The sequence below is a fragment of the Lutjanus erythropterus genome, chromosome 2, assembly GCF_056507025.1.
Source record: "Lutjanus erythropterus isolate fLutEry1 chromosome 2, fLutEry1.hap2, whole genome shotgun sequence".
NCBI classification, from domain to species: Eukaryota; Metazoa; Chordata; class Actinopteri; order Lutjaniformes; family Lutjanidae; genus Lutjanus; species Lutjanus erythropterus.
Window position 1 is genome coordinate 48,733,707 of NC_139318.1, and position 17,947 is coordinate 48,751,653.

The 17,947-nt window shown below is 41.2% G+C and overlaps 1 protein-coding gene across 2 annotated transcripts in view; it reads left to right on the top strand.

The window, feature by feature from the left end:
* The window catches only part of grm7 (glutamate metabotropic receptor 7), a 300,227-nt gene extending 282,912 nt beyond the window's left edge, over nucleotides 1–17,315 (top strand). Inside the window, exons 9-11 of one of the 2 annotated variants that reach the window (XM_084742168.1) lie at nucleotides 7,520–7,766; nucleotides 10,011–10,033; nucleotides 16,308–17,315. In XM_084742168.1, coding sequence (XP_084598294.1) covers nucleotides 7,520–7,766; nucleotides 10,011–10,015 — 252 coding nt within the window. In that variant the 3' untranslated portion in view covers nucleotides 10,016–10,033; nucleotides 16,308–17,315. The remainder of the gene's footprint in view (nucleotides 1–7,519; nucleotides 7,767–10,010; nucleotides 10,034–16,307) is intronic. The other variant, XM_084742157.1, reaches the window with a different exon arrangement.
* The last annotated feature ends 632 nt before the right edge of the window (nucleotides 17,316–17,947 follow it).

Here is a 17,947-nt window from a genome sequence, read left to right on the forward strand (position 1 = left end):
ATTGGCCAGAGTTGAGGTAGTTTGTTGTGGGATTTTTAATTTCTAAATGACTATAAATCTCCAGGTAATATGTCTTTAAAGACTTTAGTAAAGACAGGATGTGAAACCCTCCTGTGTTCTTTGTGTTTCTGAATTAAACAACAGAACAATAAGCTGATCGATCAGAGTCCACCTCAGGAACACATCTCTGATCTGATTCCAAACTGCATGTTTTCTTTATTTACAGTCAGTTTGTTCATATCTGTCATCTTCGCATCGTTTCAGATCCGTCCTCAGCTCCTCTTTAAAGACTGTGTGTGTCAAACGGTCTCAGCTGGTAGCCGCAGCGTGGGCGGACACAGAGTCCATTAATTAGACCTCCCTGGGATCCTGGGAGCACAGCATGCTGGGAAAGTGGGACAAAGTTAATGTTTATCAGATTCATCAGCAGCAGCAGCCTGGAGCTCAGAGACGATGAGAACAAACAGCTCAACATTCACATCATTCAGGTTCAGTTAAATCATCATTAAAAACACAGAATGCACCTTTAGTTTTACCTGTTCACACCTGGGATCATTAACATATTTTATTTTTTGCAGACTTTTCTCATGGACAGATAGCTTCACTTGTTGCTAAAGTGACTGCTAACTGTAGCTCAGTTAGCCCTGCAGCTAGCAGTCAGCTGTCTTCAGATGGAGCAGGGACCCTCTGCTGGATATGTTGAATTGAATATTTTCAGTTGTTCTCATGTTTGCGTTTACCTTTAGCTGCTAACTCAGCAGCGGTTGTAGCGTGGCTAATGCTAGCTGTTTTAGCTTCACCATCTGCACGTTAACTGGTGGTTTCTGAGCTCGACAGTCTGTCAGAGTCTCTTACTTCTGAAGCAAAACAATCGATGACTGGCCGATATGTTGCAACACATGCAGCTAACTACTGTTACGCAGGCTTGAGGAGTAATAGATTACATGTAACTGGATTACATTTAACATTTTTTTGTCTTTAAATCAATCAATCAATCAATAAATTGTGCACAACAAAGGAAGGAACAGCTGGAAACTAATAAATCAAACAACAAACAAAAAACACTTAGAACCACAATAATTTATTTATTTTTAATTGACTGTTCAATTAAACTGCAGATATTTTGATAATTGATTACTCGTTTTGAGCCTTTTTGTAATTTAAAAAAGTCCAATTTATCTGATTTCAGCTTCTTAAATGTGAATATTTTCTGTTTTCCTTCCTCCTCTCTGACAGGAACCTGAATATCTTTGAGTTGTGGACAAAATGAGACATTTGAGGACGTCATCTTGGACTCTGATCAACATTTTCTGATATATTATTGACCAAACAACTAATTGATTAGTGGAAAAAATTATTGTCAGATTGATCACAAGTTGATCTGTTTCAAGGGTGGATTTTGGACACTCCATCACGCAACATTTGTCTCTGTCTCTCTTATTTTACAGTTTAGATCCTACAGATCATTTGAAGGACATGATGGTGACGTCCTCTCTTGAGCTCTTTTTTTCAGACGGAGCTGCAGAGTTGTAAGTGATTCATAACGATTAGTTCTGCTCTCAGTCGGGACGTTAGTGTGAGACGTGATGGTCAGATGGTCCTCATCAGAGACGTGCTGCAGTCTGCAGCAATAAACAGGTTACATATGGAAAATATTAATGAAATAAACTGCGGCTGTCGCTCTGTGTCTAACATACGTCAGTCACACTGATGACTCATTGATCTGTCACAACAAACACTATAAATATAAATATTATATAAATATGGTTTGTGTTTGAATGTTGCATTCAGGGACACTAAACTCATTTTGCTTTAATTTTAAAGAACTGGATCATTTTTATTTCAGGGTTTTTATACAACCGAAAGTAAAGAAAGTTTATTTTCTACAGAACCTTTCAACAACAAGGCATCAAAATGCTTTATGAGTAATAAAAGGCATTAAGAGCACATTAAAAAACATCTAAATGAGATGTTAGACTAGAATAAAAAAAGATAAAATAACCCTTAAAACAAAACAGACACAACAGGAGAATAGAAATGAGTGCAGTGCAGGACATGAATGAATATTCACAAATTTAATTTAACAAAAGGCAAACAGAAAAGATCTGACAGCTAGAGAACAGAAAGTAAACATTAATAAACTGCAAATATAATGTTTGATAAAGCAGCTGTGAGAACAGGAGCTCATTTTAATGACTTTATAAACTGCTGGTACCTCAGTCCACAATAATACATCAACATTTATTAGTTTATTTATATGTTGTATTAATAATTCAAAGCCTTTAAATGCATGTAAAAGGACAACATTTCCATCTGTAATGTAGTGGTGCAAAAAAGTATCAGAAGATGGAAATAATCGAGTACAAGTCCTTAAAAACAGCATGACATTTTTACCATGGCAGTAATGAAGTGGTGGCCCAGAGGTTAGAGAAGTGAGCTTGTGACCAGCAGGATAAATCTGGTTGGGGAAAGTGAAAGGCAGCGCTGGCCCCTCCCTCATTACATCACCGAGGTCACCTGGAGCAACACCTTTAACTCCAGCTGCTCCAGCTTCCAGGTGTGAGTGTGTAACTGTGTGTGAATGTGATCAGGGTGTTTCTGCAAAAGACAGCATCGCTCTCAGTGAACTTACCCTGAATAAATAAAGGTTTAAAAAAAAAAAAGCAGTTTGCTGCAGTCTTGGGAGGCTTACTTTTAAAATGTAATCAGATACAGTTACTAATTACCTGTCAGACATTGTAATCAGTAATATAATCTCTTGTCTCTGTAGCTAAAGTTAGCCTTTGGTCGGTCTAGCTAACATTAGCGGTTCCTCTCTGTAGCTAAGTTTGGACTGCTAACATTAGCACTGGGCCTGTAAACCTAAAGCCAGCGTTTGGTCTGTGAAGCTAATGTTACTGGTTGTTTTGTGTAGCTAACATTAGTAGTTGGTCTTACCTGTAAATGTTTCTTGAAAGTAAATTGAATATTGAGAAAAGATAATAGTGACAAACACTGACATATAAGTCAGAGATCTACACAGAGAAATCCTCATGGACTCATTTAGCCGCTGCGTCTGTAACCACACATGTATTTTTAAGCTAGTAGCAGCATGTCACAGCTGATGGAGGAGCTAAACACAGTTTCTGTGTGTGAAACGTTTCCTGCTGTATAATTAACATTTCACATCATTTTGGATAATAATCACAGACTGGCTGACCTCCTCAGTGTTTTTCAGATAAATTCAGAACCTGCCTGAAGTCCAGCTCACATTATTGTCTGATAACCAAAGAAAGCTGTTTGTTCCCCTCAGCTCCTCCACCGCGCTGCGTCAGGTTTCTCCTGTCAGTCAGAATGGAGGGAATAATGAGAATCCTGATCAGAGTCTCGTTTTTCCTCCTGATTTTTCCACTTTGTTGTCTTCTCCTTATCTTTTCCCATGCTCCTTTGCTCTCACTAATCAATTTAACTTATCTTACTTATGTAATGAAAACTTTGATGCTTTTTTAAACAACAGAGACACAAAGACAACACGTGTGCAGAAACAAATGAAATCAGATGAGACATGATAACAAGAGTCCTTCCGTCTCCTGGTTGTTTCTGTATCTGACGAATCATCTTATCTCACTGATTCATATCAGACAGAGACAAACAGCCGCTGCCTTCATGTTCATGTTCTGCTGCTGTGAACTGATGGAGACACACTCTGAGTGTGTGTTTATTAAGACTGCAGCCTGATAATCAGACTGAACTGTCATTATATTTTCACATCAGTGACTTCGTTTATGTCCACAAAATACTTTGCCCTTATTACAAAAAGACAATATTCCTATAAAGCTGTTTACACGACTAATGAAGATGAATATTATTCTGTTTACATGCAGCCATGCAGACTCCACTGACATGATGACGTACGCTCTATGACTGCGCTCTGCGTCTTTCATCATGTTTAACAGCAGTCAGTGTCTCTGGGCTTTTCTTCTGCAGCCTGCAAACTGTTGGCTCGTTGCTTTATTTGCGGCACAGAGCGACTGTAGACAGGCAAGAGGACGCAAGAGGTTTACATGTCCATGAACTGCTTCTAAAACATCCCACATGTTTTAAAGTGAAAATGCTACATTCAGAATAAAACTTAATCCAAAATATCCAAACAGAATAAGCTATTTTTATGACCTGTATCAAATTCAGAGAGTTGTCGTGATCAGCTCCTCCAGGAAGTTGCTCTGAACGCCAACAACGCTGACACCCTTATCGTTTGCTGCACCACACACACACACACACACACACACACACACTGCAGTGCAACTAACACAATCATACACATCATGCTGATGGAAAAATAGATCAGGAATATTTACACATATTAAAGAAAAACTGCACAGAGAGTTTGAAATGCACCGACATGATGGAACCAGTACAGTCAGATGCTTCACTGATGTGAACGCTGTGACCTCACAGGTACGACGCTGACATGTCGGGACGCAGTGGAGAATTTAGCAGCTAAACAGGCAGATATTGGAGGAGACCAAAAATAGAGACAGAATATTGGACTGACGTTCATCGGTTGACACAAACACGACTCCACATGAAGGATGGTGTTGATCTGTAACTGTTCCAGTTAAGTATTTAAAATACTAACTATAACTGTCCTGTTAACATTTAAACTGGTGGTATTCTGGATACAGTTACCATCTTTAAAAATAGATATGATCAGGACAGTGTGCAAAATACCCGTCAATATTTGGGGGAGGCTTCATTGGCTAAAGTTGTATGGATGCACGTTGTTTTAGAACAAGGAGAGGCAAAGTTGTGCATCACAATGCAGACATGACAACAACCAGCACCAATCTGGAGTGTTTACAACAGCAATGGACTGAATTAATGTCAGGTAACTCGTCAACGTTACGTCTTTCTTCTGTTTGGCGCGCTTATGGCTAATTTGCATACACACACAGGACTGGCTGCCTCCTGCTCCTCCTCCTCCTCTTCCTCTCCCTCCTCCTCCTCCTCCTCTCCCTCCTCCTCCTCCTCCTCCTCTCCCTCCTCTTCCTCTCCCTCCTCCTCCTCCTCCTCCTCTCCCTCCTCTTCCTCTCCCTCCTCCTCTCCCTCCTCCTCCTCTCCCTCCTCCTCTTCCTCCTCCTCCTCCTCCTCCTCTTCCTCCTCCTCCTCCTCCTCCTCCTCTCCCTCCTCCTCTCCCTCCTCCTCCTCCTCCTCTTCCTCTTCCTCCTCCTCCTCCTCCTCTCCCTCCTCCTCTTCCTCTCCCTCCTCCTCCTCCTCCTCCTCCTCTTCCTCCTCCTCCTCCTCCTCCTCCTCCCTCCTCCTCTCCCTCCTCCTCCTCCTCCTCTTCCTCCTCCTCCTCCTCTCCCTCCTCCTCTTCCTCCTCCTCCTCCTCCTCCTCCTCTCCCTCCTCCTCCTCTCCCTCCTCCTCTTCCTCCTCCTCCTCCTCTCCCTCCTCCTCCTCCTCCTCTCCCTCCTCCTCCTCCTCCTCCTCCTCTCCCTCCTCCTCTCCCTCCTCCTCCTCCTCCTCCTCCTCCTCTTCCTCTCCCTCCTCCTCCTCCTCCTCTCCCTCCTCCTCCTCCTGCTCCTCCTCCTGCTCCTCCTCCTCTTCCTCCTCCTCCTCCTCCTCCTCCTCTCCCTCCTCCTCTTCCTCCTCCTCCTCTCTGTACCTGACATACATCATGCAGTGACAGCAGTGTTATAACACATAAAGACAGTGGTGCTGAACTCTATGAGACCTGTGTGAAGGTCCATTACGTTGCGGCCGAGCCTCTTTGTGGATTCATGGCGGTCCACATTAGGCTGTATTGTATTGTATATTGGCTGTATTGGGTTCAGAGAGGCCGCGGCTCTGGATGCAGGTGTAATATACACAGAGCATAAAACATTAATGCTGTGGTCCAGCTGTCTGCTGCTGTTCTCTGCTGTAGGTGAGGGTCGACAACACGCCGCATAATAAAAAAACAATCCTTCACCTGCTCATAAAAACTGTCAAGAGTTTCATTCTCTGTGCAGGTTTTTTTTTACAGTTTCCTGAGTCACTCTGAAGCTTTTATTCAGCCAGAAAACATGACAAAATGGTGAAATATTGACGCCTGAACTCCTTTTTTCTGCATATACAATCTGATGAACAGATGAGTTCCAACAAAAACTAAACCACCTGTTCAGAATCACTTCTCTGGTTCTGTTTTCATTGTTAAAGCAGAACAAACAAAATGGCGGCACTGACTGTGCAGCTGCTGTTTTGGTTCATGTTGGTGCAGCAGGACAAAGTGTTGAGGGGCTGACAGAGTGAATATAGATTAGACGTTAATAAATACACTCTCGGCCAATCACATCTGAACACATCACATTTGAAGCAACCAATTACAGTAAAGCATGACGAAAACTGAACCCTGCTTCTGCAGGTTGTCATCTGGATGTTGCAGAGCAACACAACATGAACACACATCAGCAGAGGTCTGCACACAGACAGAGTTATTTAGTTTAATAATGAAATGATTTTAATATTCTATACTGTACTATATGTAGTGACCAGGGCCTTTAATTACCTCACTTACAGAAGATAACAGGCCTTTATTTGAATCAGACTTGTATTAGAGACGGGCCTTTATTTCTTAATTGTCTCTGTTTTTGAGGTCATGTTTTAATACTTGGCTGAGTTTTGATACGCTCCTGTTTACCCTGTTAAAGTGAATTACACTGTTAATACAAACTTAACACTTCCTGTATCTGTTTCAAATTAAAAGCACTCTAGTGTTTCAGTGCATGTATGTTACTACAAAGACATTAACACACAAGTGTTGAAAACAGCATGATTATAATGTTGAATACTTAAAATAAATATATATATCCTGTACATTGAGCATAGCTGACGTGCACCAGGAGTTTATCCACACCTGTATTTAGAACCCAGCTCTTATTTGTTTGTGTACATCCTGCCCAGGCAACTATTTGAGACCCAGCTTTTATTTAACCAATAAATTTGATTTAATGAAATATGGGGATATGTATGTCTGGCTGGATTAAACTGTACAATGAGTTTGTGTTTCACAGTCTCTGTCATTACAACAGGCAGCAGTAGTGTCATCTATGCTCTGGACACAGTAAGAAGTCCCCAAATGAAGGAGTTCAAGTATCCTGTGGTCTTGTTGTGGTTCTGAAGGAGCTGAACTGGTGGGAAAAGCTCTCAGTTTAACAACTGATCTATGTTCACCTGTGGTCATGAGCTTTAGGACGCGTCTCAAACAATGAGTTTCCCTCGAGGGCTGTCAGCTGAAACTATACTGTCCATGTTTGCGAGTAGAAGAAGGTCCACGTGACATAGATTTATCCTCAGAGGGTGAACATGGAGGCTCTGTCTGCACATCCACGTACCTTTCATTTGTTGTGACTGTGCAGATTTGTCTGTGAGGTTGCTACACTACAAACTACAGAATATGGTCTACAATGAGTGAAGAGTCCACACATGAAAGGTGCTTCACTGGTTGTGGTTTTTTTTTTTACTAACTGCTTTTTATTCTCCTCCCCCTCCTCTCCTCAGCTGTACATCCAGACGACCACACTGACCATCTCCATGAACCTGAGTGCGTCCGTGGCCCTCGGGATGCTCTACATGCCCAAAGTCTACGTCATCATCTTCCACCCTGAGCTCAACGTACAGAAGAGGAAACGTTCCTTCAAGGCCGTCGTCACGGCCGCCACCATGTCGTCCCGACTCTCCCACAAGGCCAGTGACAGACCCAACGGAGAGGCCAAGACGGAGCTGTGCGAGAACGTCGACCCCAACAGTAAGTACAGACGTCTGTCCCTCAGTCAGTACAATGAAAACTGTGATTTCATTAATGAAAGTATAAAACCCTCAATATATATTAGCTGTGCTGGGTTCCTACGGGAACATATAGACTGCCTTAAATGAAGTGTAAAGCTGGACCTGGAATCAATTCAGACGTAATAAAGCATGTTATTATTTTATTCATCCAACCATACATTTATTTCAGCTCCTGGACCAACTGGAGTTTAATGTGGTCGGCTGCTTGAAGGATGAGAATGAATATTATAGCAGCACTGCTACAAAACTTTTATGAAATAAGAGGAGGCTGAAATCAAAACTGACGCCGCAGTCATGGCATGATGTAATCAATCATTACTGATCATCACAGCGGTCTGAGATGTCCTGTTATTTCTCCATCTTACTTACCGTATCAGCTGATGATGATGATCATGTTTCTCTGACAGAGTCTTCCTCTCTGAGAGTCAAGTGGTCAGATAGATTGATCTGCTCTAACATAAGCTGCAAACATTAGCATGTCTGGCTAACTAATGCTAGCTTTATGAAATCTGCTTGTGAGTCATTATTTTAGCCGACAAAATCCACCATCGTTAGCCAGAAATGAGAATCTGATTTTATTGACGTCTCTAAGGAATCACAGACCTCATGTTTCAACAGTTACTGAAGTGTGTCCCAGCAGACAGCAGCTCCGCTCTTCTGTTGCTAATGCCCAGATGCTGCGAACAGCAAAGAGGTGTAAAAAAAAAAAGCTGACAGCAGCTGTGGTTTGTCTGTGTTTTGATCTAAATAATGAAAATCAGGCTGTGTAGAATAAACTGACCTGTAACTATTTGACTGGTGTGACGAGTGGCCACATGTGGATGTTAACCTGCAGGGAGAGCAGGCTGCTGCTGCTGCTGCTAGCACTGCTAACATTAGCCACAGTAAGTGGTGGCTCTGTAATCTGACTCAGTCCAAAAATATAATGCATTTCATTAGTTGTTGTCTGGTTTTGTAGGAGAACATTAAATGTTCATAATGCACAGCCCAAAGCAGCAGACATGTATAAAATTATCTGGTTATCAAAGAATGTGGTTAATGTTTTTAAATGGGTCAATTTCAACAGTTTTCTCAATGAGTCCACATTAAAATTTCCATTTAATTGAAATTAGTTGCCAGGAGCAACCCCTTCTATTTTGTTACCTGTGGACTGATAAAATGCTCTTTAGTTTTTCTTTAGTTTTTTTTTAGTATTTATGCTAAGCTAAGCTAACAGAGAGTGGAGTGGAATCATTCCTACAAAACATTTTCTCCATGTTTATGTATTACCTCATATTTGATAAATACATCCATGCGCTTCACTTGTTTTCACATTTTTCTTTTGCAGCATATTGTCTTTTATATTTAGATTTTTATTTTATTATAATATAAATATTAGTAGCTTCCCCCAAAACCATTTAAATAATTTGATTTTAAAAGTTACTTGGAACAACACAAGCCATAATATAATACTAAATGTAATAAATATGAACATATTAAATATAATAATAAATAATGATAATAACAATAATGTAAAGAATAACAGTAAAAGGTGTCATTTGGATTTGTCATTATTCTGCTTTTTAAAGCTAAAGTGTTCAGATAAGATGGAAGTTTCTGCCTTTTGCTTTGGTTTGACCCAATATTTTTGGTACGTTCTGCAAAGGCAGAATACAAGAACTTCCAAATAAGGTCAAAGGTCAAATCAGAGGTCAGCATTAATGTGTGGAAACAATAACCCGATATAAAGATATAAAACTGACACATATACAATTATCTGTCAGCAACAAGAAAACTTCACAGTCATTTTTCTCAGTTCTGCATGTTTTCAGTAGTGACTCTATAAACACTGTATGTTTCTTTCATCTCCCCTTTTTTTCTCACAGCACACGTGGAACACAAAACTAGTTTTGTCCAAATTTCATATCATTTTAGTCTTGATAAACCTTCATACTCAAATCATTTATGCTGGATTTCCATGACAAACATCAAGCATGCACAAACATAATTTTCTTTAAATGCAAAAATCACAAAAGTTCTTCTCCACAGGAAATAAGAACTTTAATAATAACAAAAAAAAAAAAAAAGAAGAAGAACTGAGAAATAAAAACGTGCACAAATTGAAATGACATGGCGGTGTGATGAAATTAGCAGCTCACAGTGGGATTCCCTCTGGGGCTCTGCAGGGACAACTCACCAAATAATGTTTTTCTCCCCCTGACAGGCTAATTTCATAATTTATCGGAGGTAAGAGCAAATTAATCTTCTTCTTCTGCTTGGCTGTCCTGACCTTGATCCATTTTCTTCTGTAGGTTTGAGGAGAGGCAGAGGGGGGAGATAAGAGGGAGAGCGAGTGTGTGAAAGGAATATTAAGTATTATTTCACAGCTCTTTATCGCCATCTTTCAGTTGACTCATAACTTTGACATGAGCGGAGCATAATATGGCTGCTGGAGTGTCAGATTTACAGGGTGTCTGCATGAATATTTTGGAGACACTTTAACAAAAGGTTTGACCCCTGAGACCTCTGATTGTACTGCACTGCTCCTGAACTCATCAGGTCATAAACTGTGCATGTGGCATGCTGGGAAATCCCTCATTCAACTCTGTGAGTGATGACATGAGAGAGAGAGAGGGCAGACCTGTTGAATATTAACATATTCCTCTGTGAGTCCTGCAGGGGGCGCTATGTTGGGGTTCAAATGGTGTCTGATTTGTTTCTCCAGTGTAAGCTGGCGGTGCCATAATCACCATAACAACCATCAGCACCGTGGAATTCATGTTCCTTCTGTCACTCCGTCAGGGTTACAGAAGGAACATGCTGTTAGCATATTAAAGCTAACTAAACAACAATTTACTCAATTGATACAGTACAAAACAAAGATAATTAAAAATGACAAAGTTAACGCAGAAACAGAGAATTGAGGGCAGAAAATCTGTGACAGGGAACGGGGGGCTTCGTGAGGCTAATCCTGTTGCTAACGATGTTACCCAGCTCTTAATAATTTACACAGTATGTTAACCGACTGATTGAAATGTTAGCCAGCTGTTAGCAATATTAGCCATTTTGTAGTTAATTTAGTGGGATGTTAGCAATGTTGGCTGGCTGTTAGCGATGTTAGCAGGCTCTAAGTGATGTTAGCTGACTGTTAGAAATTTTAGCTGGCTGTTCGTGATGTTAGCTGACTGTAAGCAATGTTAGTTGGCTGTTAGCAGTGTTAGCTGGCTGTTTGGAATGTTAGCCGGCTGTTAGCGATGTTAGCTGACTGTTAGCTGACTGTTAGTGATGTTAGCCGACTGTCAGTGATGTTAGCCAACTGTCAGTGATGTTAGCTGACTGTTAGTGATGTTAGCCGACTGTCAGTGATGTTAGCTGACTGTCAGTGATGTTAGCCAGCTGTTCGTGATGTTAGCTGACTGTTAGTGATGTTAGCCGACTGTCAGTGACGTTAGCCGACTGTCAGTGATGTTAGCCAACTGTTCGTGATGTTAACCAGCTGTTTGTGATGTTAGCTGACTGTTAGCGATGTTAGCTGGCTGTTAGTGATGTTAGCCGGCTGTTAGCGATGTTAGCTGGCTGTTAGTGATGTTAGCTGACTGGAAGCAATGTTAGCTGGCTGTTAGTGATGTTAGCGATGTTAGCTGACTGTTAGTGATGTTAGCCAGCTGTTAGCGATGTTAGCTGGCTGTTAGTGATGTTAGCTGACTGTTCGTGATATTAGCTGACTGTTCGTGATATTAGCTGACTGTTCGTGATGTTAGCAGTTGTTAGCGATGTTAGCTGGCTGTTAGTGATGTTAGCTGACTGTTAGCAATGTTAGCTGGCTGTTAGTGATGTTAGCGGTTGTTAGTGATATTAGCAGTTGTAAGTGATGTTAGCTGACTGTTAGTGATGTTAGCGGTTGTTAGCGATGTTAGCTGGCTGTTAATGATGTTAGCTGACTGTTAGTGATGTTAGCGGTTGTTAGCGATGTTAGCTGGCTGTTAGTGATGTTAGCTGACTGTCAGTGATGTTAGCGGTTGTTAGTGATGTTAGCTGGCTGTTAGCGATGTTAGCTGACTGTTAGTGATGTTAATGAGCTGTGGAGTTTCTCTCTTATTCTGCCTGTAGTTTTGCAGTTCTTGTGTGAAGCTTTCTGAAGTTTCTATCTTTGCTTGGCTCCTGCCTACCTGTCCTGTCACAGCACGTTTCTATCCCTCTTCATATTTTGAATTTGAACAGTGGAAAAGAGGAACGTCTCTAAAAAGTGATTCTGTTGTGTGAAGAGCTGAGAACATGATGTGTACAGATGTGTACAGCTGTGAGTGTGGAGTATTGATCAAACTCTTAATTAATACATGAAATTACCGGAAATATCATACTTCCATCATGTTTTCCATCATTTGCTCTTTGAATGATGTCATCATCTTGTTGTGTCTTCTTCTTCTGCAGTGATTTACTGGTACTGACTGCTGTTTACTTCGACCAATCAGTGAGCTCATATTCTCACAGCAGGCGGGATGAAAACAAGCGTTCAGTCAGGTTTTATTTTGATGATTTTATGATAATTTCCAGTAAATTTGGGTGCCAACATTCTGTCAGACTTGGATTTTTTCCTTTACTTTATAAAAATACTTGTTTTAGCAGCGTTGTTTGTAGGCTTATTGACATTGACTCTCAGATGGCAGAAGTCTTGTTTACTTTAGTGTTTAAGTCCTTTAAATAATGAAGAGCTCTCTGGCGCCCCCTGTGGGATCCTGATCATCACAGCTCATCAGTCAGTCCCGTTTGTTGTGGCGCAGTTGAGGGGTTTCCTGCTGTGTTATGAACATTGCAGGGGCTCTGAGCCCCCCGGTGTGGAGCTGCACTGGCAGCCTGCAGCTCAGTCACGACTCTCTGAAGACCGCCGGAGCCATCTGTTGGCCCGAGCCCGTCCAGTCGCTCGACTCCCTCCTCGTTTCTCACCCCATTTCTCTCCCTCTGCCGCAGGTTTTCAATCCTGCTCTCCTCCTTTCCTCACCTGCTGTACCCCCCCCCCCCCCCCCGTCTCCTCCTGTCCCCTCCTGTAATCGCCCTCAGTCACTTCAGATGGCTTCATCTCTTTTTTCTCCTCTCTGCTGCTCCTTCCTCTCTGCTCTGACAGCCGATTCCCCGACAACAAAGACTTCGATCTCTCGTCGTTCCCGTCTTCAGTCGCTCTTCAAAGGCCAAATCTCTCTGATTGTGCTCTTATGAGGCCTCTCTGCCTTTCTCCAAAAAGTTGATTCCTTATTCAACAAAGACTTCGATATCTCTCTTAAAGCTCATATAACCTCGGCCGCGCTAAGAAAGAAGCTGTACAAGCAGCTCTCTTAAATCTCAGCCTCTGTGTGAGCATGGCCCCGGGTGAAATACTTCTACTATACTCATCTCTGTGGGGATTAGCCTCTCTGACGCTCTCATGTGACTCGCCTTTAAATCTTATCTGCAGGAACGAAGGAGGAAATTCAGCAGAGAGCTGCAGATGTCAACTGATAAATTCACCTCAAACTGTTTCAGTAATCTTCATCACACTTTGTTTTTAAGCAAAATCACAGAACAAAAACAAAAATAACAGAAAAAAATAACAGAGGAAAGGAAAAATAACAGAGGAAAGCTCTCATTGCTCTATAAGCTCCATTAGCTGCTGGCTCTGTTAGCATAATTTGCTGTTAGCTCTGTTAGCTCCATAAGCTGTTAGCTCAATAAACTCTATTAGTTGTCAACTCTGTTAGCTCTATCAGCACAGTTAGCTCTGTTTCAGACCAGAAATGCTAAAAACCTGACAACAGAATGTAAAAAATAGTTGTGAAATAGTGAAAATCAGGAGGGACACTGGGCAACATTTTAAAGGAAAAACAACATTTGATTTTATATTACCAGTAAACAACAGTAAACATTAGAATTCAAACTCTTCCTAGCTAACATTACTGTTTAATAATGTCACATGTCAAACATGTAAATGAATTCTGAAATATCAACGCACATCTGGACACATTTCTTTAAACTTTTAAATAAAACACAATGAATGTAATCAAGCTTGTAATGTGATGGTAACTGTCTTTATTTTTCATGTCCATGTTTGTGAGCACATTAAACAGGGTTAGCAATGTGTTAGAGCACAACAAAATAACAGTTTTCCTTCTCAGACTTATAACACTTCAGTGTTGGCTGTAATCTGTACGATCACAACACAGAAATCTGTGTTCCCCTGAGCATAATGTCACATAACTATAGTGCCTAGAACTTCAGAGGTCACTGAAGAGATTGCAGGGCCGCTAATGCTAATGTTAGCCTACATTAGATTGATTGCATCCGGTGTGTTTCACTTCCAGGCTTAAATAAATGTGATCAAGATGTGTGTTGATATTTCAGAATTAATTTATGTATTTTCTATCATATCTCATGGCACTATCAAATGGTGACATTAGCTAGCAGGTGGCTGAATGCTAACAGTAGCAGTTGTCTAATAATAATTAAATTAATAAAATTAAATGTGTTGTTTTACTTCAAAGTAAGGCCCGATGTCCCTCCAGATTTTTACACTACAAGGTTTGTTTTTGTTTTGTTTTTTTTTCACTTGTTCATCATTCAGGAAGTGGAAACTGTAATGAAGAAGAAACAATGAATTTGAATCTCCTGGCTGGATTACCAAAACATTTTTCCTTTATTGAAAGACAAAACAACTGACAAGGAAAAATGTCATCCAATTTCCTGAAAATCAGCTAATGTGCAGAATTACAGAACAGAAGAACGTCAGATAGACGTGAACAAAAAACAGCTGTTACTGCATGTAGACAGCACTTCATCCAAAATACCAGAAGAGGAAAGACAAGCAAAACGACTCAGAAATAAACCTGAGACTGTTCCTCATCTTAGGATATAATTGGCTGTCAAACACCTGTGAGGTGTTATTAATGTCAGTCCAATAAGTTTATAACGGCGTGTTGAAGAGTTGAACCCTGTCAGACTGAAAACTGATGTCTGTCTGTATGAAGAGGACACATTATGACAAAGTCAGCCAGGTTCACGATACTTTAATATTCATATTCTGCCATTTTCTCTTTATCCTGCCAACATGATTGATGATGAGCTTTTGGCTCAAAGCCATTTGTCACTGGATGAACACCAAGGGCCAAGTAGTCACCGGTTGAGGGGAGGTGGGGGGTACAGCTGCAGGGCGGAGATAGGGAGGTGGTTATAACTAAAGAGAACAGATGACGCCTCTTTTATCTGCTCATTTAACATCCGAGGGCCTTATTTTCATCTCGCCATGATGACCAGCACAAGACGTGACCTTGAAATTCTCTTTTCCCGCTTGTGGTTCATCCAACGATGTAGTGCAGAAGAGTTGTTGGTGGAAATCAAGGGTCTTTTCACAGCTGAAGGTCTGAACCAAGGATCATGATATTGTTAAACCTTTTACATTTAATCCATTTAGTTCTGGTTTCACATTACAATTAAGCAAGCATCGACGAGCATGTGAGTCAACCAAATGTCAGCTCAACATGTGGTTTCCTTACTGTACCTCCAAATGTACTGTGACTCATTTTTCTTTGTTTTACTTTTTTTATTTTTTATTTTTCTGTTTCTGATGCTAGAACTTCCTGTAACTGGTCCAAAAGTCCAAACTCCCCCCAAAAATGTCCAGAAACAAACCAAAGCAAGGTTAAATTTGACCTGGACTGAGACCACCTCCTTCAATCAGACCCAGATTCAGCTGGTCTGAACTGTAGAACTGAGGAAGTTTCACACCTGAAACTTTGGTTCCATTCAAACTGAAAAGCCCAAAAGTCTGGATCACAGGAAGTAGCCTGCAGTTTTAAGTAAATTTCTTTCCTAAACTAAACAAAACTACGACAGTTACACAATCTAAACCGCGTGAGTTATATCACGTGACTTGAGGATGTGTCGTTCCCTCTGACACGACTGGGTTTTAAACCTGTGGCCCTTGAGTTTGGAGGTTTGATGTGATTGGCTGAGAGTGTATTTATTGATCACCACAATTTCTGATCTATATTCACCTTCACCCAGCCTCTTTGCATTTTGCACTGCTGCACTTGTCTGACCCAAAGGAAACTGTCTGTGCTGGTCGTCGCTCTTGAACGATGAAAATGCCTCCCTGAGCAACAGAGAATTTTGCCAAAGTTTAATTTCAGCGTTTTATCCTGCAGAAGCTGATGTATTTTTATGGGTCGTCTTTGTCTTCGTCTTCTGCTGCAGATGCTTTTGCTTTTGAGTTATGACCTCTCAACACCCAGAAAACATTACATCAGTCTGTCACACCGAATTATAGAAGAAGAGAGGCTGCACTGTCAGTCGTCTCACTAAACTGCTCTATTCTCACTCCTGAGAGTTCATAATTCAAGCTTTATTTCAAAAACTTTGGGGTAATTTCATCCACCTCCATCATTACCTCTCATCTCCCCCTCCATCATCATAACACTTACCATTAACCTTCAGCTGAAATAATAACGGCCACGAGGACCGCAACTGATTTTTGTCCATTTTCTCCTCCTTTCAGGTCCGGCAGCAAAGAAGAAATATGTCAGCTACAACGACCTCGTGATCTAACGGCATTCCTCTATCAGAGCGACGGACTGAGCAGGAATCACAGACGGCGGTTGGCTCTGCTGCTCTGCTGGCTAAAAACAAGAGAAGAAGAAGAAAAAGGAGGAGAGAAGAATGTTCTTTTTCTTTTCTTATTTGATTTTTTCAGTCTCTTGTGCTTCATTGCCCACCACAGACTTTCAGACACTAAAGCAAAGCATTGTGGGACTTTACTTTGGGCCGACACTCAGTCAAAGAGAAGCGTAGATGTGTTAAAAAAAATGAGGATGTTGTTCAGAAAATAAAAAATACATATTTCTCTCAGTGATGACGATGATGATGATGATGATGATGATGATGAGGGACGAACATGGCTGATCCGTGGACATCTTGCAGCCTCAGCGGTTGTGGACAGTGGGCGGAGCTCTCGGGGCTCCATGTCGGTCTCTCTGCTGTTGATGTCAAATGACGGCGCCGTCTCGGCCTGACGTGACCTTTGTATGGAGCCCCGCCTCCTCTCGTCTTTTAATGTACTTCCAAACTGCAAGTTTTCCAACCTTCCTGTCCACCGTGTGTAGTTCTTTCTGGCTTATATGTTGGCCTCCTTCGGTTGTTGGGTTGATTTCTGTTTTTTATTTTAGAGATGACGATGATTATGACGTTGATGATGAATCTGTTTTGCTCTTGCTTCTTGGATGCACATTGTTTTTTATTAAAGCCATATTCTTCGCTCTGAGATTTTGAGGGCTTTGATCACGCTGCCGCCTGGAATCTGATTTTGCCAACGCAAGATTTTCACCCAGGAGACCAAAAGTCAATGTTGGCTTCTTTAAACTTTATGTACACGACTTCTGACACGTGACTTATGTAACATGATACTTGTTTTAACCCAAAATCTAACCAAGTGGTTTTGGTACCTCAACTGTTTCACAACAATAACCACGTGTTAACGTCACATGACTACAGGTCCTGATCACCTTCCAACGGTCATGTTGGAGATTTGAGGACATTTTACTGTGACTCTTTTGCAGAGTTGCTTCCAAGTGACAAAGAAAAAGTACAAATGTGCAGCACAAATCAAGTTTCCTGGGACTGTAGAACACCTGCATGCACCTGAAACCATCACCTCACACAGTATCTTTGTCTCACGAGTCACGAGTCACTTTCCCTGGGGCAGAGTCGCCTCAATGTTTAAAAAAAAAAACTGTGCTGATTCAGATTTAAAGCCAAGATTCCAGCAGCTTTACCTCTCTAAGATAAAAAAAACTGTTAGCGTTCTCCTGATTATTTGACTGGGAGAGAGATCTGAAGTCTCTTCCTCTAAAACTTTTCATCACCGTCCAAAAACAGATGAGACAGCGAGCAAAAAAAACATCAGAGCTTTGTCTTCTGGTCTTAACTTCAGTCACCTGATGTGGTTAAAATCAGATTCCTGAGCTGCCATGCACACAAAGCCAAAAAATATATATAAAAATACAAAAAAAAACAAAAAAAGGCGTGTTTTTTAAGGCCTTTTAGTTTGAACTGTTTGAAATGTCTGTGGTCCATCCAACATGTGTGTTCCTCCTCCACACGCAACATACATGAAGACTTCTCCAGTATTTTGTAGGTGTA